At 41.7% G+C, this 23332-nt stretch overlaps 1 protein-coding gene across 1 annotated transcript; it reads right to left on the reverse strand.

The window, feature by feature from the left end:
• Positions 1 to 4707: 4707 nt before the first annotated feature.
• On the reverse strand, positions 4708 to 9786 carry LOC125377436. Its single transcript, XM_048390796.1, has 3 exons — positions 9026 to 9786; positions 8401 to 8740; positions 4708 to 7596 (listed from the first exon to the last, which is right to left on the reverse strand). Exons 1-3 carry the CDS (start codon positions 9467 to 9469, stop codon positions 6779 to 6781), a joined length of 1602 nt encoding a protein of 533 aa, XP_048246753.1. The 5' UTR covers positions 9470 to 9786; the 3' UTR covers positions 4708 to 6778.
• Between the last annotated feature and the right edge of the window lie 13546 nt (positions 9787 to 23332).

Consider the following 23332-nt stretch of genomic DNA (forward strand, 5'->3'; position numbering starts at 1 on the left):
TCACGTCAGTTCAGAAAATTGCATGCTGCACGTATATGGTATTGCAGCTGCGATTAGGCGAATTGCTCCGTCGCGACGCCACAATATTACGTTTCGGGCAATCTGCATGTTTACTCTTATACTTAATGAAACTTAATGATTACTTGAGAAATAACGTATAAATTTCTACCATACATAAACGATCGGGCCCGGTGTCATCAAAATTATACATGTATAGTTGTTTTATTAAAGAGTTGAGTTCTAGTTTTGACTTTGCTATAATGGGAAACATTGTCGTTTTTGCTGCAGCAAGGGTGAAAATGAGACACGAGCAGGAAAACAGGAATGCTGGATCATTGAGGAATACACAAAATAAACCCGGGGCTGTGAATTATGTTAACGTAAGTACAGTTGTTAAATTCCATGGTCCATTTACATGATGGTGGTTTTGTGGCTTTAAATGAATCCTAAGAATGTATAAATGCATTTTGTTCTATGCCTGCACCAGTCTGAAGCATATTTATTTTTGTCAAAAGAACTTTCGACAAAATCTCAGACCCCCCTTGAATATGAAATGGCCAACCCCTTACAATGTCTGCCATTCGTATTTTGCTTCCTGCAGTTCAAGCCTAGAGGGTTATGGTGTCTGACTATTTGTTATAGTCATATGTATCTTTACGTTTTGAACATTGTCAGAAAAACAAGACCTAACTGTTATCTGGGCTATGCGACGCCCTGGTTTCAAACCATATTTATTAACGTGACTAAAGCGTATTCCAAAATATTTACGGAACATGTCGCGAAATGTTTGTGGTATGCTTTTACAACATTGTCGCGGACTATGGTCATGCGATAACGTTGTCGCAACACATTTCATCCTTCAAACACAAATTATTTCATGTCGGTGTGACAACGTCCACGGTAGACCACAGAATAACGTCGTAGGGACGTAATATTATAACATTGCCACAACGTAAACTACAACGTTCCAACAACGTAAAAATACAACCTATGACGTTATCTCAACATTGTGACGACGTGAATATGACGTATCAAAACGTTAGCACACAACCTTGTGACAACATGAATGGGCGTCCACAGAATAACGTTGTATGGACGTTATGTCTTAACGTTACCACAACGTTGTCGCAACGTTGTCACAACGTTGTCACAACGTGAAATTGTTAGCTGAGTATGTACATTTAGGTACATGACTATTGTATTTCACATAAAGTTTCTCATGTTGTAAAGTATACATGTGCATCTGTGTACAGGGCTACTCTATTTTACACAAAGTCACCCATGTTGTAAGAAACAGATGTTTCCCTTGGTACACAAATTTCCATATGACAAGCTCCTATTAGCGTCCCTTTCACCTGACTTTCAGCAGATGTGTTTAAAAAAATTGACTTATCACTTTTAGTTTTAGTACACAATCAGTAAACACACTATTGTGTCACTGGAGTGTCTGGTCTAGTATCACTGGGTTGTCTGATCAAGACGCGATTGTTTACAGGCTGCCGTATGTATTCACGCACTTTGAAGGCGGACTCGCTAATTCTGACAACAGATTTAAAGAGTCGTGTATATCATTATGTCTTCACGGAAATGCCTGTAAAAGAGAAAAACATCCTTTTGTAGGTGAGGGGACATGGGGTTTAACGTCGCGTTCAATAATATTGAACTTACATGGTGACGTGCATGCACGTATTTGTGTGTGTGCGTGTCATGTAACTGTGGTGTCGAATCGAACAAGAGTCGACAGGGCCACGAGGGAACACATTAATCACTAACGCGTCGTTTCAACTTAAGAGCGACCATTTAAAACAGGGCGTTTCAGGGCATCCAACATGAAAAGTGGACAATACCATTTTGGGTTTTATTAAATTACCTGACGCCACCTTAATTTTGTTTCGAGCAGAATTTCATTGAACAAATCAGTTTTTTCGACACTGTTACAGACCGTTTGGATATTTGCTACAACCCACAAGATCTGCATTTGAGGCGGCTTCTCTCAGGCCCGCGACCCTAGAACCACACCACCTCCATAATATCACGTGATGGAAAGGTGTATGCTGCAAATGCTGGAGTTAACAAGACTACCGTCAACAGACTCTATCTCACACCCCTGTTGGCGAGAAACCGATCTGAGATAACTTGTATCAAATATATGTATGAGACCAAATGTTAAGCTCGTAGGGGACGATGGGGTATCCTAGCGGACCTGAGTTCGATTCCCCACATGAGTACTATTTGTAAAGCCCATTTCTGGTGTCCCCCGCTGTAATATTGTTAAAAGTAGCGTAAAACAATACTCACTCACTTACTCCCCAAACGTCAGAGTTTGGATACCCCATGGTGTTGACTTTTTCATATGCACCTTGAATTTTAAGGTGTGTAAGAAACACATCCCTGCAATCGTGCCTGTCAATAAATTCTATTTTATTCAAACTCGTTGTTTCAAAGCGTATCTAACCAACGATCCTCTCCACAACCCGTTTTAGAACGAAGAATACACTCGTGTGGTAATCTCCATATCCATCGCAATCAGAGTAATCTGTGTATTTATGTAATACAAGGGATGAATATGTGTCGGCAAGAACGCAGTAATCTGGTTGGTCAGAGAAATGGGTTAAGAAGAATTACATGGTTTTGCTATCAAGAAAGCCATTGTTTGTCAGGATCTTTCGTTCAGAACATATACCACCATTGTTTGTCAGGATCTGTCGTCCAGAACATATACCACCATTGTTTGTTGGATCTTTCGTCCAGAACATATACCACCATTGTTTGTTGGATCTTTCGTCCAGAACATATACCACCATTGTTTGTCAGGATCTTTCGTCCAGAACATATACCACTATTGTTTGTCGGGATCTTTCATCCAGAACATATACCACCATTGTTTGTCAGGATCTGTCGTTCAGAACATATACCACCATTGTTTGTCGGGATCTTTCGTCCAGAACATACACCACCATTGTTTGTCAGGATCTGTCGTCCAGAACATATACCACCATTGTTTGTCAGGATCTGTCGTCCAGAACATATACCACCATTGGTTGTCAGGATCTTTCGTCCAGAACATATACCACCATTGTTTGTCAGGATCTTTCGTCCAGAACATATACCACCATTGTTTGTCAGGATCTTTCGTCCAGAACATATACCACTATTGTTTGTCGGGATCTTTCATCCAGAACATATACCACCATTGTTTGTCAGGATCTGTCGTTCAGAACATATACCACCATTGTTTGTCGGGATCTTTCGTCCAGAACATACACCACCATTGTTTGTCAGGATCTGTCGTCCAGAACATATACCACCATTGTTTGTCAGGATCTGTCGTCCAGAACATATACCACCATTGGTTGTCAGGATCTTTCGTCCAGAACATATACCACCATTGTTTGTCAGGATCTTTCTTTCAGAACATATACCACCATTGTTTGTCGGGATCGTGCGTCCAGAACATATACTACCATTGTTTGTCAGGATCTTTCTTTCAGAACATATACTGCTGTGATGAGTGATTATCCCATCTCACACAATTTGAGTCAAATGTGAAAGGAACATATGACCTGTCCACAACAGCGTACATCGATGACGTATATACAATGTATCATTAACGTTCAAGTGTTTAACCGGCAAACAGGGATGTATGAAAGGTCCTTGAACGTATTTTGTTTCAATACCAATGTAACGGTACATCATGGCGACTAACGGGATCGGGTGAAACGAAGTGCTTTCACTTTATCAGCTGTCAGCTGGAGAACTGTACTATAGGTTGTTATGTATTTTGTAACACTGGACGTTCGTTGCGCCGTTGAGGAATTTGTGTCACCAAAGGTGTTGCACTGCACTCTTGTAACTCACATACATGTTCGATTGTCTTTAAAACCTTCAAATTTATGTTAAAGGGGCTTTAATCTCTGGCTTCTCCTTGGCTGTCTGACACTGCCCGCTAGGGCTCACTAGCTGCGATTTGCTCGCAACTGTGCGTGACAAGAGACTGGGCTGCGGTCTGTAAGGACAGCATAAATATACTTCGAGACAATATTTTTTTACGCATTTTAAACACTGATTGGATACCCGTGATGTATGAAGATGTCGAAATAGGGTGCATGTTAATCAATTTCTTGAGCCTACACAAACATACAAAAGCTCATCGGATGTCCTTATTTTGGAAATACCCCTGATGGTTATAGTTTAATGATAATAAAACGTATCCCTGATGTGAAAGCATTTCCGAATTTCGGATTGCCTGGGTAATACGATTGCTACGCTCTTGTTGTCAAGCATGTTTCCTGGTATAACCCCACGCCTGTGTATGTGTTGTCATTGACTGGAAGCTTAGTTAATTAATTTATTACAGGTATAATTAGTGGTAGCACCACTCGGATTACCAGACAAATGTTCCCATTTGGCATTTGGTAATTATTTAATCTGTATCCCGGTCTGAAGTGGGGTGAAATATATCTTATGTAATATGCACGTGGCAGCCCAGCAAGAGGAGTGATGAGATGGTTTACTTTTTGGTAAATCAACTGATCATTCCTTCCCATTTAAGGATCAGCAGAAAATACGTTGATTGAATAATCACTGTTATTTTGCACAGTGGATCTGTCAATAGTAAGTGTTTACATGTCTAGGTTTAGGAAAGCAGACGGAATACCCCCATATCTGGGCGTTAAGCGACGATGCAAACACAACATACTTAGTTCAAAGGATTAGCCGATAAAACGTTTATTGATTGTTCATTGTTATCTAACGCTATGTTTTTTTAAGAACCATGGACATTATGAAAATAGTTGTCACGTGGGCTGTCTCAGCTGGCCTTTGAGACTTGACATCTATATGAAACACTGCAAACAAACTAAGTGATCAGTTGGGAAACGAACACCGGTTATAATATCCCGAAAAGCTATATATAATTAAAATATTTGATTGTTACAGAGACACGTGACATCGAATAAAGTTATTTGTACAGTTCCAGACGTATGGTATATTGTTCCTTAATGTGGATATTCACGGATACATTCCTCAAACAAGGTAGCTGCCTAAATTTATGCATTTAACATTGGTAGGTTGTAATTATGATATTTGCATATGTTTTTAATCATTTGCCATTGCATTAAATAGAATCATACTTGCTCCTCAACGTTTTCGTTGGGAAGTTCTTCGATGGGAGACAGACGCTGTTTTCACAAGCCTTTTCGTTTGGAGGCTTGTATTTGTTACAGTCAATGTGAAAATGTGATTCTATAAAATGTCTGAATATTTCAGTAACTTCCAAATTGACTGAAACATCTGTCCATTTATTTAACTGATTGTTTAACAATTATTAAGAGGTTCAAATGGGCTTAAAACATCAATAGACTAATTATGGTAGGACAAGAAGCCAAAACTATAGAAATGTTCTTTGAATTTCGATTGCTTTTAATCCTATCATTTTCAGTCACTGGGTGATGAAAGTAAAGTATAAAAATGTTTGGAATTCGTGATCATAATAACAGAACGGGACAGATTGTTCAGTCAGTTTGTAAAATAACTGAATATTTAGGCGTTTAATAAATTGCCTAAGTGAAATTGTTACACATTTTGACTATAAAATATACACAAATAAGCAATGCACAGGTGAAATATTTTCAAAATAGTGCTAAACGAAAATCGCACAATACCAAGCAAGTGACTTATCAAAATTTTGTCACCATCACCTTTGCAAAGATCAACATGTCGTTATTATTTTCAAGACTAAACCGTATTTCAGTTTGTTGATCAATATGACAATACGCTCTTACCCTATCAATAAAGGCGACAAAAATGCGCTTACGAATGGCGCAGCACAGTTCGAGTACTAGTCTAGATTTCTGCTATATCATCCGGGTACTCACGGGTACTCACGAATAAACGATAACAAAGGCAACAACCAGTCCCGGGGAATTGCTTTAGATCAGTGCCCCTTTAAGTATGCTATAAAAAAGCTCAAAACAAACCGGTGTGTTACAAAGATAAATTAAGTGTAATATCCGACTGCTGTATGTTATTATTCAGCGTTATCTGTATACACTGAATAACCCATTATCATTATCATGCACTCGCAACCTAATGACGTCGTAAATTGGACTGGGCAGCACAGATAAACGCAGTGGCTAAAAGATCACATCAAAGAAGTACCAGCGGTATGACAATCACTATAAGGAGAAAAGGTACAGATAATGGACGTGGGGATTGTAAGAATATGCGGGAAAGACAAAACTTATAATAGTTATGTACATAATGTTAATATCTCATATACAAATAAAGGAATCGTGGTCGTTGTTTACCGTTAAATTAAAAAAACTGCAGTGAGAATAAACCACTTGGAACTTCGCATCTCATGGTTTATTCTCCCTGCAATGTTTTTTTGTACGATGAACAACCCCCATTCTTCGTTTATTTCTTAAATAAAAGCGACATAATCCATTCCATAATAATACCAATATCTGCTATCAGCAGAATCCATTGTAGGATAAAACAGGAACAAATGAGGAGAACATGATTGAAGTAGGATGAACATTAAGGGGTGGGGATTACACAATGAAACAGTCTGTGGGACACATCTTAAACAGCTTGATTCCTGGTGGGGATGTCCCCAACAAACTCATGATTTGTTTATCCAGACGATTTCACCTGAAGGTTTGTCTGGACAAAGAACGTCTCACTGTGTAGAGTCAGACGATGTGATCTAGCTGTTAAATGGGTGACACTCGATATGATGTCTAGTTTAGGCAAGCATGGTACATATGGGAGGATTTCACCTATGATCCAACCATCCCTCTCCGACGAGAAGTTCGTGAAAACGATATCTGAAATCCTCCCCATGATTCTTCAAAGCCTCAGCCACTTTTGATTTCTTAAGGCCACGAACTGTTGAACTCAAGGATTGCAGGAGAAACAGTGATATTGGTAAAGAGAGAACACCAAACATCAGTCCACCGAGTCCAACCATATGATGGTTATTGGTGTAGACTGTCAGAGGATGGTTATTGGTGTAGACTGCCAGAGGGTGGGCAGATGCTTCTAAATTCAAGACTGCAGTGTCTGTAGCCTCTTCATGCCAGCAATGCAGAAACAGGGCGACATTTAGGATCAATGTTACCACAATCAATATAAATTCACTGTTGCTGGATTTCATATACTCCCCAGCATGGATCTTGTGTTGAATTGTACAATGAAGAGAACGCACTTCAGCTCGAAGAGACGCATTTTCATCCATGCGGGTGACATACTTGATTGAATTCACAAATTTGTCTAGTTTCGACTCCACATCATTCCAAATGGAGTTATCTGAAATAATCAAGTACGTTTCTAAGACAAGATTGACGAGTCCACACAAAACTACAGTTGCTGTGAATAATTTCAAGAAGGCAGAAGTTGAAAACCAAACATCCACGAAAACACACATCAGTCGAAGTATTATAACGAACACAATGGCGGAGACCTGCACACAGATACACAACAGCTTGAGCAATGTAGGAAGGTAGTTGGACGTATCATACTTCCTGGCAAGTTCAGTTAGGTCAGCAGGTACTTTGTCTACTATCTGTATCAGGCGTTGTCGGCGAATTTTAGCTGAGGATAGAAATAAATACATAATTATTTACCATTTGATGATCAACAAGAAATTACCTTTTCTAGTGTTTTCAGGCTCAATGTGAACATGACACGGTGTTGGGTAACCTGATTAGACATTACGACTTTACACCGAGTTTAGTCACCACATGCTAACTTGCTGTTTCATCAATAAAATACGACGCTTTGTGTCCTTGATCCGTGTCAAAAAGAAGGTGAAATGAATAATCTAATCAAAAGTGGCTTAAGTGCTGATTCACGATTAACGTCTGTGTGCTTCTGTTTTCAAAAAGCGACATTTTGTTCTGTCCTAACAAGAAAGAAAGCGTCATTTTACATGTAGATAATATTTCAATAACCTAAAACACACAGCACACGTGCATGCAGATATCGTTTTCACTAAAATACTTCAGAGGGGCCCTCTTTTCAAAACTCAAGTGAGTCAAATTCAATAGTTAAGTCTAAACTCCTACAATTTAGAGTAACTAGATGTACTTGAAGTGACCAGCACTGGTCACTTCAAGTACATCTAGTTACTCTAAATTGTAAATTATTTTCAAAATAGTTTATGGTTGTCTGTTAGGAGTTTAGACTTAACTATTGAATTTGACTCAGGGCAGAGGAAGGACAATAACTGTGATATTAACTCCCCTGGTCAATTACCCGTTCATATTCTTTATTCAATACTCAACCCATCTATCTTGTTGGTTATCACTGATTCTATGCAATTGAACGTGCATGTTTGTTTGGACATAAATAAGACATTTCGTTAGCAGCAGGCAGTGAACCTGACGTAGCACCAACCATTTAGTTTCTCTAAATGTGTTGCCATATTTCGGATCAACTCTGCAGTTTGCGACGGCGTCTTCTTATGGATCTTTATGCTGTTGGAGATCAGAGTGTGCAGATCCAGTGGCACAGTCAACACCGACAGCACAACCCCTCCGATCTTCAAGACTTTGGCCCCCGTCGACAGCACGTCTATCATCGTCTTCCCCACTGCCATCGTGGCCCGAGCTGCGACTGCCCCTGCAACAGCTGTTGTCCTGGCAGCAGATCCGCCTGTCTCTGCTGCTGTCTTCAGCCCACTGAGGATCAGTTCCAGGGTCACCCGACTCTCACTTTCTTCCAGGCTGTCGATTTCCTGTAGTTGAAAGCATGTTGCTCTTTTTACCGACTTCTGATCAAGTTACGTGTGATATATATGAATTCCCATTTAGCCAAGAGGTTACATTAAACTCTTTCAAACATCTTCACAGTTTGATTCATGTAGGTTCTACGTTGTCATCTCAATTCTGAAATTATAACCTTGCTGCACTAACATACACGTGATTACGTGGTTGAAGAGAGGTTACAATGAAGTGTCTATAACTAAAAAGAAACATAACAAACTGACAGAAAAACATCAAAATATTTAAAAGGTGATTACTTCGGTAATCATATTGCGAAGTTCATGGTTGTTATTGGAATTCATTCTCTCAATGAGGCTGGCCAAGTGTGTCACAGTTTTCTGATAGTCATCAATCTTGGCTTGAGCTTCTGTCATCGTTTTGCTGTTGATGATTTTGTCAGCAATGGTCGTCGCCAGTCCACCAAGACCGCTGGAGACACCGACAGCAACGCCCGCTATTGTGATCCCTAGGGATGCTCCAAAAGTGAATGGGGCCGCTGCTATTCCTGCTACAGTTAAGCCTGTAGCTGCGATCCCACCGGATGCGAAGGCAGTCTTGGCGATGTTCATGTCTCGTTGCTTGACATCCAGTTCATCTGCTAGGTGCCTCAGAGCGTCCACCACCTCCTGCGTCTTCCGTTGCTCGTCCTGATAGCATCGCAGTATATCAGCAACTAGCTTCTGGACGGAGCCTCTGTCCATGGTGCTGTAAGATTAGATGTTGAAAGTGAGTTGACGCTTGAGGGCGTATCTAACAGAAAACGTTCCACACCATGCGGCATCGAATAGTCTGAGTGTGTTGTCAAAATACACCTGCTTTGAATTTAGATTTTCCAGCGTAGATTCAATAACAATGCCGTTTAGTTTATTGTCATTCTACCATGACAAAATAACAAACTATGCGCGAACCCTTTGCTAATATGGAACCTGATGAGAGAATTGTCCAATTCAGAGATCAATGATGGTTGGTTTTAATCAGTAAATGTTTGCTTTCATACTATCGGACAACCTCTATCATCAACTGCTTACGCGTACACTTACATCACTGCACTAAGAGACAATTACATAATCATGTGCAGATACCATATAAAACAAATCAAACGACCGTAGTTATGTAACCGGGTTTTCTTGGCTTTATCCATTATTTTAAACAGATGACACCAAGACGGCTACGGGGTGTGAGGCTTATGTTTATTATAATCACGATAGTCACCCCTATGTGTGGCACAAGGGTGTAAAACGTGTTACCCTTGAAATGTCACCATTCATGATATGTCCTTTTGTGGTGATCTATGAATACTCCCAGTGCAGTGCATAGTGAAGGTAGCAATATGGAGTTAGTCAGAGCAAGAAGGTAAAGTTTGAATGTGGCCAATCACAGGATCGCTTGGGGTGTGATTGATCAGCAGAGGGCTGGACAAAGAATGTAGTTGAGCTTGGGTTGTGATTGATCACTGAGGCCTGGACTTAGAATGATGGGATAAAAACAAACACACACCTCTGTTGAATAAAGTTCAACAGAAACAAAACTTGAAATAGATTTATTTACAAAAAAAGACTAAAATACAAATATATACACCTGCTACACACTTCCCCCCGGCATGAAAATGATGTCCTTAGCATTTGCCTAAAACAAGGGAGAGAAATGCATTCTGTACATCAGTACTGTCGTTGGCAAGGACTCCAGCGTTGATAAGAGAACTGAGATACTCAGCTCTGTTCCTCCAGTCGGGATGCAGAACTGCAGACATGACATACTCACCGCTAGACATCCACCGTGGCTGTGTCCGAGTCCTCCCTGATCTTCTGGGTTGCTGTGCCGGCACATCTTCAGCTAACTCAGGATCATCTTCCACATTGGCAGGTTCTTCTGGGGCTGCACCAGGATCTGCGTCAGTGGTCTCCACATCTGATGTCTCCTCTGCAGCAGGATCAACCTCAGCTGAAATATCTTCAGGCTGGTCTGGCTGGCTCCCAACTGCATCTCCAACTAAATCATCTTCGTCCAATGCAGAATCTTCAACTTCTGCTCTAGCCTCAGTTGGCCTATCAGCTGTATCCGCAGCTGACACTGACGGCTCAGACGAAGGGAAATATATGTCTGACTCGTCATCCTCTGAGTCCTTGACTGGAATAGCAAGTCTCTTTGATATTCTTGGTTTCGGGATAGGTCTCGGTGGTTCTGGTGCTGGTGGATCCGGTACAGGGAGTGCACCAATGGGAAGTAGAAGATTCCGGTGTAACACTCTCTTCCTACCTTCACCATTCTCCTTTCCGACCACATAGACAGGGATGGAGGGGTTCGGCTGACGAAGAACTGTGTATATGTCACCTTCCCATATGTCTGCTAGTTTGTGTCTTCCTTCAAAGGCGACGGTTTTAACCAGAACTCGGTCACCAGTCTCTATAATTGCTGCTCTTGCCTTCTTATCAAAGTAGGTCTTCTGATCCTGCTGTGCTTCCTTGCTGTTCTGTGAAGCTAGATGGTATGCCTCTTGGAGTCGATCTCTTAATGACTTTGTGTACTGCTGCAGTGACTTGGGCTTGCTTGGCTGGATGTCAAGTCCAAATGCTAGATCCACTGGAAGTCTTGGGCGACGCCCAAACATAAGGAAGAAGGGGGAATGTCCGGTAGACTCATGTCGAATGCAATTGTATGCATGGACTAAGGGTCCAACATGAGCCTTCCAGTCCCTCTTGGCGTCTGGTTCCAGAGTCCCCAACATATCACATAGGGTCCGGTTGAATCGTTCACACATCCCATTACCCATGGGATGGTAGGGTGTTGTGGACGACTTATCGATCCCAAGCAGCAGGCACAGCTCTGTCATCAGCTTACCAACAAAATTGGCTCCTTTGTCGGAATGAATCCTCTTGGGTAGACCGTAATGGATGACAAAGTTGTTGAAAAACAAGTCTGCTGTCGTCTTGGCTGATGTATTCCGACACGGATAGGCTTGAGCGTACCGGGTAAAATGGTCAGTAATGACCAACACATACTGTTGACCACCCTTGGATGGCTCCAGAGTCAAGAAGTCCATGCAGACCAGTTCCATTGGCTGCGACGTCTGGATGCTCACCAAAGGGGCTCTGATGGATGTGTTTCCCTTCCTTTTCAGACACCTCTCGCATATCTTCAGGTAGTCATCTACATCCTTGGTCATACCAGGCCAGTAGAAACGTTCCTTGAGTAGGGATAAGGTCCGATCTCTGCCTGGATGTCCTACACGATCATGCAAGCTTCTGAGTGCTGAAATCCTACATCTGGAAGGTAGTACTAGCTGTTCTTGATCACATCCATCCATGCTGGTGACTCTATATAACACACCTTCCCTCAAAGTCGAATGTGCAAATGTCTTCAATAAAGTAGTCATCTCCGGGTCTCCTTGGAACTGAGTTCTGTCAGGTCTCGTGGCATTCTCCAGATGCTCCATGATAACAGCAAGGGATGTGTCCTTCAGCTGAGCATGACGCCAATCCTTAGCATTGGCAGCACACACATGGTCACTTACATCTGCTTCACTTCCTGGAACCACTTCTGTAGACAAGCACAAACTCTTAACAAGATTAGGTGCACAAATCTTGTTACAGATAGCACTCACCACATCACGAGACAGGTCTTCCATCTGGACTGGGTCTTTGCTGGGCAAACGAGACAACACATCAGCATCAACGTTGCTCTTCCCTGGTCGGTACTTGATGGTAAAGTTGTAACTTGCTAGAGCAGCTAACCACCGATGTCCTGTGGCGTCCAGACGTGCTGTAGTAAGTACATACGTCAGGGGATTATTGTCAGTCATTACTACGAAATCATTGCCATACAAGTAGTCGTGAAATTTCTCTGAAACGGCCCATTTCAGACACAAAAACTCGAGTTTATGTGCTGAATAGTTCCGTTCAGATCGATTCAAACCCCTACTTGCATAGGCAATAACTCGTAGGTGACCATCATGCTCCTGGTATAAGACTGCTCCTAGGCCATGGGTACTAGCATCAGTGTGCAGCTCGAAAGGTCTTGAGAAGTCAGCAAACCCGAGGACTGGAGGTGATGAAAGTCTGTTCTTTAACTCCTGGAAAGCTTCTTCTTGAGCAGGACCCCAGTTCCAAGCAGTTTGGGATGTCTTAGACCTCGACTTCTTGGTGGCACACTTTGGCATAAGTTCTGAGAGAGGTCTGGCGATCTTAGAGAAGTCCTGGATGAATTTCCGATAGTATCCAGCAAATCCCAAGAATTTCCGGATGTCTTCTGGCGTAGATGGTGTTGGCCAGTGCTGAATCTTGTCTATCTTCTCTGGATCAGCTTCAATCCCCTCAGCAGACACAATATACCCAACGTTCCTCACCTTCCTCTTAAAGAACTTGCATTTCTGTGGGGCGAGCTTCAGTCCACATTCTTGTAATCTTCTAAAGACGAGCTCCAGCCTCTCCACATGCTTTTCGTATGTCCGGGAAAATATGATGAGATCATCAATGTATATAAGGCAAATCTTCAAGTTCAGTCCCTCTAGACACTTCTCCATAAGGCGCTGATAGGTCGCTGGGGCGTTTGACAAGCCGAACGGCATCCTGTTGTACTCGAAAAATCCAAGTGGACCTACAGTAAAAGCCATTCTCTCCTTATGGTCATCATCTATCTCGACTTGGTAATAGCCACTCTTCATGTCCAACACTGAGTAGAACTTGTTCCCTCCGAGACAATCTAGAAGTTCTTCAATTCTTGGGAGAGCATAACTGTCCTTAATTGTCCGGTTGTTCAGCTGGCGAAAATCTATGCATAGACGTAATCGGCCATCTTTGCGCTTGGCTAACACAACGTTGGATGCCCAAGGACTATGAGAGTGTCTAATCACACCAGAGGACAACAGTTCTTGAAGATGACTCGGAACCTGGTCATACATCGCTGGTGGTATACGCCGATGTCTCTGCTTGAAGGGCACGTCATCATTAGGTTCTATCCGATGCTTGACCATGTTGGAATGTCCAAGATCTTTATCGTGTTTAGAGAAGATGTCACCATACCTCGTTATAACCTCAAGTCCCTGTGCAACTTCATCACGTGTAAGTCCATCTTCCTCCAACTCAATGTCGTCAATCCACTTCTCAGAGTCTGAACATCTCATGTCTGGTAGGTCTTCTATTGTCACTGGTTGAAGTTCACACAGCAGAGCCTTAGTGGGAACAATCATGGTCTGGGTAGTAACATTAGACACATGAACTTGTATCTCATCTGGTCTGTCATGGCAGTATCTCACAACGGCTGGTATGATGTCTAAGTCCTTGGAAATAGTAGAGTCTACAGTTGGCTGTATAAGGGCACACACTTGTGGATATGGAATCCCCTTGCACAGTTGTCCACGAATAATGGCAGAACCATTAGCAGGTATGATTACAGGCTTATATTCAATGGACCTAACAAAGCCCAACTTCCCACCATTCCTCTCTAACTCCTTCTCTCGAAGCATCATACTTCTAAAGGCCAGGTACCAAGGTGTGTAGAGGTTGGCCGTCTGAAGGAATCGGATTCCATTAACCTTTCTGCAGGCATCCAAAAGCACTCCAAGAACATTAGTCCCAAGAAGAGCAGGAACTTTGGCATTATAGCTAGTGTCAGGCACAACAAGTAACAAACAAGTCATGTCATCTTGGTTATCACAACCATCACCAATGCCCTTGACCTTAACCTCAATGTAACCAGAGTAAGGTAATGAGTTACCACCTGCACATTCAATATTAAGAAGGCTTTCTACTGAATGTACGGGAATATGAGTGAGATACCTATCATAAAAAGAGCTAGACACAATAGACACTGTGGCACCTGTGTCCACTAATGCCCTAACAGGAATATTCTCAATAAGTATATCTACCTCATTTGAATTCCCAACTAAGTCAGTGTGTGCGAATACATGAGGGCTAGATGTAACACCTACGGGCGCCCCCGGGCCATAGGCGTGGCCGAGTTTAAAGGCCTCTTAAGATGGTCAAGACGTATACGACAACCATAATACAAATGTCCGGGATAGCCACACCTGAAAGACACAGGCTCGTGATCCGATGCTTGTCCAGGTGTGAGAGATCTGTTGTCATTAGCTCCAGCCCCAGGTTGATAGAAGTGGGAAGGGGCAGCGGCAGCGGCACTCCTTCCCTCGGGAGATGGAGCAGGATACTGGCTGGATCGAGGATCATACATAGCTGGCTGATATCCTCGTCCTCCCTGTCCGCGACCTCTTGATCTCAGTGGTCTTCTCCCATACTGCTGTCCGTGGGTGGTAGAACCAAAGGAAGGTTGTTGCTGGTACACTTGGGCTGACGGCTGCTGATGTTGGTCACGTAGGTCGAACACACTCGTGGTCAGATCCTTGATCATCCCTTTCAGCTCAGCGATGTCATCAGGCTTGGAGGTGGGCTGGTTACTGGCCATGTTGACGGATGCGGGCTTTGACTTGGACTTCTGGATATCTGATTTGGCTCGGTTCTGTTCAAATTCTATCTCACGGAGGCACAGTCTTAGCTCATCAAAGTCGGAGATACTCTCATATTTATGAGCAGCAAGACTCTTCAGTGAAGTCTTCAATCCATCCCAAAGTCTGGACCTCAACATCTCATCCTGCTCTGCTGAAGAAATCTGCTTCTAATCCGACAACTGGTATAACAGTCTCTCAAGTCGACTGCTCCAGGCAGTCACGTCTTCATCATTTTGCTGGTAGGAGCTGTAGAACTCCGAAAATAATGAAGAACTTCGGCGGAGAGTACCGAAAGCACTCTTCAACTTCAACAGAATATCCACAATAGAAGCATGATGACCAAGCTTCATCACAATAAGAGCTGCCTCACCCTTAAGTGACTGACGAATAGCCTGAAGGATAACAGAGTTGTCATGGGTCTTGGACTCCATGAGACAGTTCACCTCATACCGCCAAACATCATAGTCAGCATCCTTGCCGGCCGTTCCACTAAACACAGGGAGTTTAGGGAAGTGACGATAAGCAACCTTAGAACTAAGTGGCACCTGTTCTGGCTGAGAACCATCTAAAGTGGAAGCTTCTTCCTTCTTCACAACTGGGCCACCCTGCGTGGCATACTGCTTCAACCAAGACTTAAAGTCATCGGGGTTATCAGCCTTAGGGTGCAAACCCATCTTAGCAAAACTATCAACAAGACTAGCATATTCTTCTTCAGAGAAATTCATCTTCAAAGGCACAAGACTCCAAGTAAAGAATAAACAAAATCAAACATGGATCCAAGGCTGGCAGTAATTATTTCACAGGCACAACACAATGACTTGAAGTGCAGTAGATGGTGGTTTGTGAATGTGTCAATAACTACAAAGACGATGTTTTTTAGTCCCATACAAAAAGAAACATATACAGTGAGAGAACAACAATTGTATTTTCAGCGGCAAATAAACAAATTAAAGGACATCAGTTGGGTTTATATGGCAAATGCAAGTATTACACACATGGGTGATTAACAAGATTTGACCCTAGGATTAGATTATAACATGGTTTGCAGAGGCAGAATAATGAAATGTGTGGACTACAATAACTATGAAGACCACAGTGTGTCGGAACGCGTGACAATATGTACAAAACGGGTCGCGGCTCAAGGCAACGCCATCATGATGTAGACATTTCACGACAAACGCAAACGGAGCAAAAAACATCGCAAACGCAAAATAATCACGAACGGCAAACGGGAATACCAATTCCCCCCAAAAAAGAAAACAACAAGACACGAAAGCAAAGGGTGATAATTACAAATGGACCCTACATAATGAATGAATAAAGACCACAAGCAAAGGGGAAGACAAAGAAAGTGTATGAGCTGGTTAGATATTTAAACTAAGTGTAGTGCAGTGCAGTGCAGCGCAGCGCAGGTTGAATAATATAACCCTTGATTAGAGCTAATAATGATTAACTTAACTATGACATGTATAATCTAAGATTAAACTGAAGTTTAAATGCTAAGTTTATTTAAAACTTAAGTTTATTTGGCTAAGTTTATTGGTTTAAGTATATTCACACAATCATACTCACACGTCACACCTAAAACAAATTGTAAATGATTAAAGATACTACAGTATGGAAATAAACGAGAACACCGGTGAAGCTTGTACAAGCACAACTAAATGCTAACTAATTAAGCTGCAGCTAAGTATAAACAAACGCAAATTGATATGGATATGTTTACACCGAATGAAAATAAATGCAGTTGACACTACATCTTATTGAGGGTAAATAACCTGCAGGTATATATGTAAACAATAGCAATGCTACAAACCGTAAAGGCATTTGAAGAAACGACAAGGCGTTATGCCAGGCAAATATTTACAAGTTCATAATGAACAGAAAATTCAAATATGAATGTTTACAGACATGTCAAATGTAAACAAAGACAAAGCAATATTGCAAAAAATGTAGAAACAGTACTTACAGTTCAAGAAGAACAATATAAATATATCCAATTAGATACGAGAAACAAAATAGTCCGGAAAATGAGTCACAAGTCACAATCACAATCACTGAACCAAGTCCAGCAAATTGTTAACTTGACCTGCCTTGGAGCCTCTGGGTCAAGGTCGCTGTCAAAGATCAGTAAGTCCTAGGGTCACAAGACCCAACCACATGGACCTGACAATCACTCGCGAGATAGCCAAATAGACCATAATTACAGTTCGTTCATACACTTGCATTCCATGCGGGGATCCAAGCATCACATCACATAAGAATCCTCACTGGGGGCTCCAAACATGTAACCGGGTTTTCTTGGCTTTATCCATTATTTTAAACAGATGACACCAAGACGGCTACGGGGTGTGAGGCTTATGTTTATTATAATCACGATAGTCACCCCTATGTGTGGCACAAGGGTGTAAAACGTGTTACCCTTGAAATGTCACCATTCATGATATGTCCTTTTGTGGTGATCTATGAATACTCCCAGTGCAGTGCATAGTGAAGGTAGCAATATGGAGTTAGTCAGAGCAAGAAGGTAAAGTTTGAATGTGGCCAATCACAGGATCGCTTGGGGTGTGATTGATCAGCAGAGGGCTGGACAAATAATGTAGTTGAGCTTGGGTTGTGATTGATCACTGAGGCCTGGACTTAGAATGATGGGATAAAAACAAACACACACCTCTGTTGAATAAAGTTCAACAGAAACAAAACTTGAAATAGATTTATTTACAAAAAAAGACTAAAATACAAATATATACACCTGCTACAGTTATAGGTATCATCACTGTTTGATAGTGATTCATAAACACACGATCATGATATAATCGAAATCGTAAAATAGATTTTATGCATGATAGTAAAAATCATTTCACATCTGCTCATATATTCTACCTAAATTCAAACAAAGTTCTGTAGAATTTGTATTTGTATTTCATTTTATTCATAAGACTGATGGATTCCCTTTCTTCATCCAGCAGACAGCAGGCAGGATGGTTGATTGCGTTTCATCGAACCCGGACGGCGTGTGACGTTGCTCGTAACATCACTGGATTATCAAGGCTCGATTATTGACACACTGATAGATATAGCCGGAATATTGCTTAGTGCGGTGTTAAATGACCACCAATTTAAACGACGAAGTAAATATATGATAAATGATTAGTATCTACATCTGTCTGGACCTAGACCTTAACTATTATATGTATGTATCTTAGCAAATGCAACACGTATACAATTTTGTTCTCATGACAAATCTGATTTCTTGAATATATTGATGAACAGCCGACAGAAATGGGGTAGATCCGTCCATCTTATTCAAGATTTCGCACCCAGTTCGAATCACAGCTCATTATCGCACGATATGATTGAATAAAGACAAACATGGCGGGTGTTACTCCTTGTCTATATGTAAATAGACGGGCGAGAATTTTTCTATAAGCTATAATGCTATACACGCTATCATCGAGTTCCTGTGGGGCGTATCCAGGTCAGTGATAGTAGCACCGTAGCAGCTACGTTGGGGAGTCAGGGGTACAGTGCAAACCCTGTTCACTCTATAAACTGAGGTCTGTTCTCACACATACTTCAATAAATCCGAATCATACTGATATCCGACAAAATAAAACCAGAGTGTGGTGCTTGTGTCGGTGTGTCCCTCTCCAGAACTGAGGCTATATGTGTAGCAGGCGACACATATTTAACAACGTGTATGTTATGTAACCTACCTCATCTCTGTCGGCTGTTCATCTATAAATTGAGTGATCGTAAAGCAAGGCCGATTTTACCCCAGGCACGGGTGCCCAGCGCGCTGATTGGTCAGTTGATGTGGCGCGGATGACGTCGCGCTAACAATAGTTCACCAGCGTCGTACATTACAGACTGTGGTGCATTCTGGGAAAGACCACGCTTAGGATAGACCAACAGTTATACATTTAAAGCTGATGGGCATGACAAACTTTTTTTATAAAACATGAACTTACGTTTTTATGAGCATTTCCAGAACCCTAAATAATTGAACTTTTTATTTATAGCTAAACTAGCTCACCTAGTGAGTTGAGCACAGGCAATCAAACTGTGTAATCAAACCTTCTACCGACCAATCTTCAAAATGTATAAATAGTGTGGTCAGGACAGGCTTGGAGTTTATTAACTGAGGTTGATTATAAACCTGAAATGAATCTGATTGTACTTTCCTTTCTTTCTCAAAATGAGATCCTGCAACATAAAATACATTTGTTAATTCATCTGCAGCTTCATTGATGTCCTCATGTATTAAGTTAGAAAATTCTGAATAATTGATTGTACTTTATCCAAAGAAGAAATTGCATTAAATATGCTGTTTTCCACCCAAATATGACTTGGGATACTCGTTGTATGTACGATATATTTTGGATATTGACTTATTTGATTGGGACGATAACTAAATGACACGATATTGGTAAGTGATCACTCTCTGAATGACTATACACAAATATGTTGGTAATATGAACACATATAGTAGTTGATGCAAAAAAATAGTTTATCAAGCTCAGTTCATTCAAGCTGATAAACGTAAAACATCCCCCACTGTCTCCAGGCTTTCTTTCATGAACTATATGGATAACCCAAAGTTTATAGGTGTGAACAAGTGATAAACCAAACTTATTTACTTTTTCATCCTGAGGAGTTCTAGGCATAAAACATAAATCAGAGCTATATATTTCACCTAGGTTAAGCAGATCTACATGTTCTTCATTTTAAATGATAAAATCGTCCTGCATTGCAACAGTGTTCGAATTTCCAAATATGAGTAGATCTATGTCACTATCATGTTCGGACTTAATGGCATCCATCTATTTTATCATCAAAATTTTCAATACCTTTACCTTTAAGATTTTCATACAATGTGGAATCTTCTGTCAGAATATATACACAAAGAAATAAGTTAATCACACCCCTATTTCTGAACCATGACAAATGGCAAAAAACATGGCATGGCATGACCAACCACAGGAGCTGGGCCATTCCAATTTCATCGGATAGAACAAACATTTGACAACAAATAAAGAAGATATTGGTGAGTTGTGACTGACATTTACTGACAAAAATATCATGGTAACACAGATACTGTTTCTGACCTCAGACAATATCTAAAAATTGTATGGAGCTGCAGGAGTAAGTAAAAGAGTAACGTTTGATGTTTCATGTGAAAATGTTTCTCAAAGTCTATACTTGACATGACACGTGAAACATATTAGTAGCGGGTATGACCTCCACGTGCCCGGATGACGCATTCCACACCCAACGCATCATGCCTCCAGTCAGACGTTGGATCTGTTGACACCAACCACTCCTGTTGCAATGTTGCTTCCAATTGGCGTCAATCTTGTTCAGGAGGATGTCGTGCCTTTATGCGCCTCCCTAGAATACCTCAAACGTGTTCAACAGGGTTCGAATCAGGGCTCATTGCTGGCCAGGGTAGAGTCGTTATTGCATTGGCCCTTATGTAATCCCCGACTAAATGCGAACGATGAGGCCTGCTATTGTCATCAATGTACTGAGGTCGAGTAGCAAGAAGGTGGTTGTCAAAAATGAGGAACGACGACTGGCCTCAAAACGTCTAGGATGTACTGAGCCCCAGTTAAGTTGCCCCGCAAGGTGACCAAATCCAATCTGCAATCATGAGAGATACACCTCAAACCATTATCGAGTCCCTGCCGTATGCAACAGTCAGTTTTATGTTCCTGGGGGTGTAGGCTGTGCTCCGGTGCCTCCAAACTCATTCTTCCATCAGTGATGTGGAGCAGAAAGCGACTTTCGTCTGACCAATGGTCTCCAAGTTCTCAGATTCAAGTTCTGTCGCACAATACACCATGCAAAACGAGCAGCTTTGTGTTGATCTCTCAAGAAGGGACGCTTTATGACTCGTCTAGCCTTCAGTCCTGCTGCTTTCAGTCGGTTCCTGACGGTTCAGGTGCTGAAACGGCGATTGGGCACCCACAGCTGTTTCAGACGAGTGCCGAGGGTTCTCGGTGTATGAGACAAAGAAGGACCCTGTCTTTGCAATGTGTCTTCCTATCTCAACTAAACGGCTGACGACAGTATGATGATACCCCAAATTCCGACCAATGGCATTACAAGACATTCTTGCATTATGCATGCCGATTATGTGCCATCTTGTGGCGTTTGATAATCGCCTTCGTGCCATGGTCACACAATGTCATGGAATAACTGTTTAAAACCGAGCTTAAGACAGCAATTTTAACATTTGGATATATTGCTTTTAGCGATACCTGAGTGTAGCATGCTGCACGGTCATACAATGCATGGCACGTGAGCTTCCTTCACGCATGACTGATTACATCATCTCGGGAAAACATAATTCTTCCCGTAATTATATCTTTCATGACTGTTGCTAATATTGGGACCAAACAATAATGAAATATATTCATCTGTGCTTAACCTTTTTCTTTGTGTATATATTCCTCCTAAAATAAAGGGTTCTCTACAGCCTAATGAGCTTACAAACACAGAGTTTTGCCATTCTGGGTGAATTCTCTTGAAATCGTGATCATATGCCTTTCCTATGTACAGTGCTACGCCAACAGAAAATCTACCAAACGTACTGATACGTTTTGCCGGGACAGGGAAACAGATATAATCATTAAACAGATAACAGATTTCTTAATGGGTAGGTTTCTCAGCAAGATAAAGCCAACGGATTAAAACTATATCCGTTGGGGTCATATGCAGATAGAGATGCAAATATCAAAGGTCAAGTAGGGACTACTTTCAGTGTTTATAAACAAACCTGGCGTCCGCATTCGGCGATTGAGTCGAATCATTATCCAAAGAAGGGTCTAATCTACTGAAAACCAGTGTCTAACTGTGACGCAGCTAAGGCATTTTATAAGTATTGGCAACTTTGGAGATATAAATTTTGCAAGGGCACTAGGCCTAGCCAAGTGGGATCAGTAGCCATATCTGTGCTTGTAGACCTCTGCGGCTTGAAATTTTCGACAAATTAAAATAATTGGATTTGGCCAAAATATTTTTTAATTGTTTCGTTTTGTCGCTGTGTGTACTTCTGACCGCACTTCTTAACGTTATGACAGGAGAGGCCGAGTGTCAACAACGTCTGAACGTCGCTGAGACGTCTCATTGGCTATAGTTAGAGTAGCTTCCCTTTGACAAAGGGCAGTTGCCCTAGCGGACAGAACGATGGATTACCACGAAAGGCAAGTAAAAACAATTGTTGTTTTGCGTATATGTTGCTTCGTCACTGTATATAAAACAGATTTCAGTTGGAACTATATTGGCAACTGTCACTGTCCGACTGACACATCACTTACACTGTGACATAATTAATATTATTGCGCGCATTTCAGCAAAACTAGCAATGTTTCGGTAATGTTTGTGAGAAAGGGAAAGCGATTTTCAAGCACAGAATTAAAGAATGACAATATATGATAAAGAGGTTATCACGCTTGTGTGTTTGGGGATGGTAAATATCCTGTATTAGGAATAAACACTATGAAGATCTTAGTTAGGTCAGACAACAAACCTAGCGACCTCAAGTCACAGACCTTTTGATATGCGACCAGACCCTTAAGTACATCAAATCCTATTATTAAAATCGCCATCCTAATGATTGCCGCATCTATCTGTGACTCCAGGCCAATCGTTGTAAGGACAATAGTGCTGAACGTCCTCCAGCAACTCATGGCCAAGTTCCTCTTCGTACAACAAAGCGGGAATGCGCTGTATATAGACAACAGATGTGTATGTCTTCCTTGGTAGCGTGTCTGGGGACATGCTGTATGAAGACAACAGGTGTGTATGTCTTCCTTGGTAGCGTGTCTGGGGACATGCTGTGTGAAGACAACAGGTGTGTATGTATTCCTTGGAGGGGTTGGCGGGGACCTGCTGTATAAAGACAACAGGTGTGTATGTCTTCCTTGGTAGCGTGGCTGGGGACATGCTGTATAAAGACAACAGGTGTGTATGTATTCCTTGGTAGCGTGGCTGGGGACCTGCTGTATGAAGACAACAGGTGTGTATGTATTCCTTGGAGGGGTTGGCGGGGACCTGCTGTATAAAGACAACAGGTGTGCATGTCTTCCTTGGTAGCGTG

The sequence above is a fragment of the Haliotis rufescens genome, unplaced genomic scaffold (genome assembly GCF_023055435.1).
Source record: "Haliotis rufescens isolate VD_foot unplaced genomic scaffold, xgHalRufe1.0.p SCAF_9, whole genome shotgun sequence".
In the NCBI taxonomy this organism is placed as follows: Eukaryota; Metazoa; Mollusca; class Gastropoda; order Lepetellida; family Haliotidae; genus Haliotis; species Haliotis rufescens.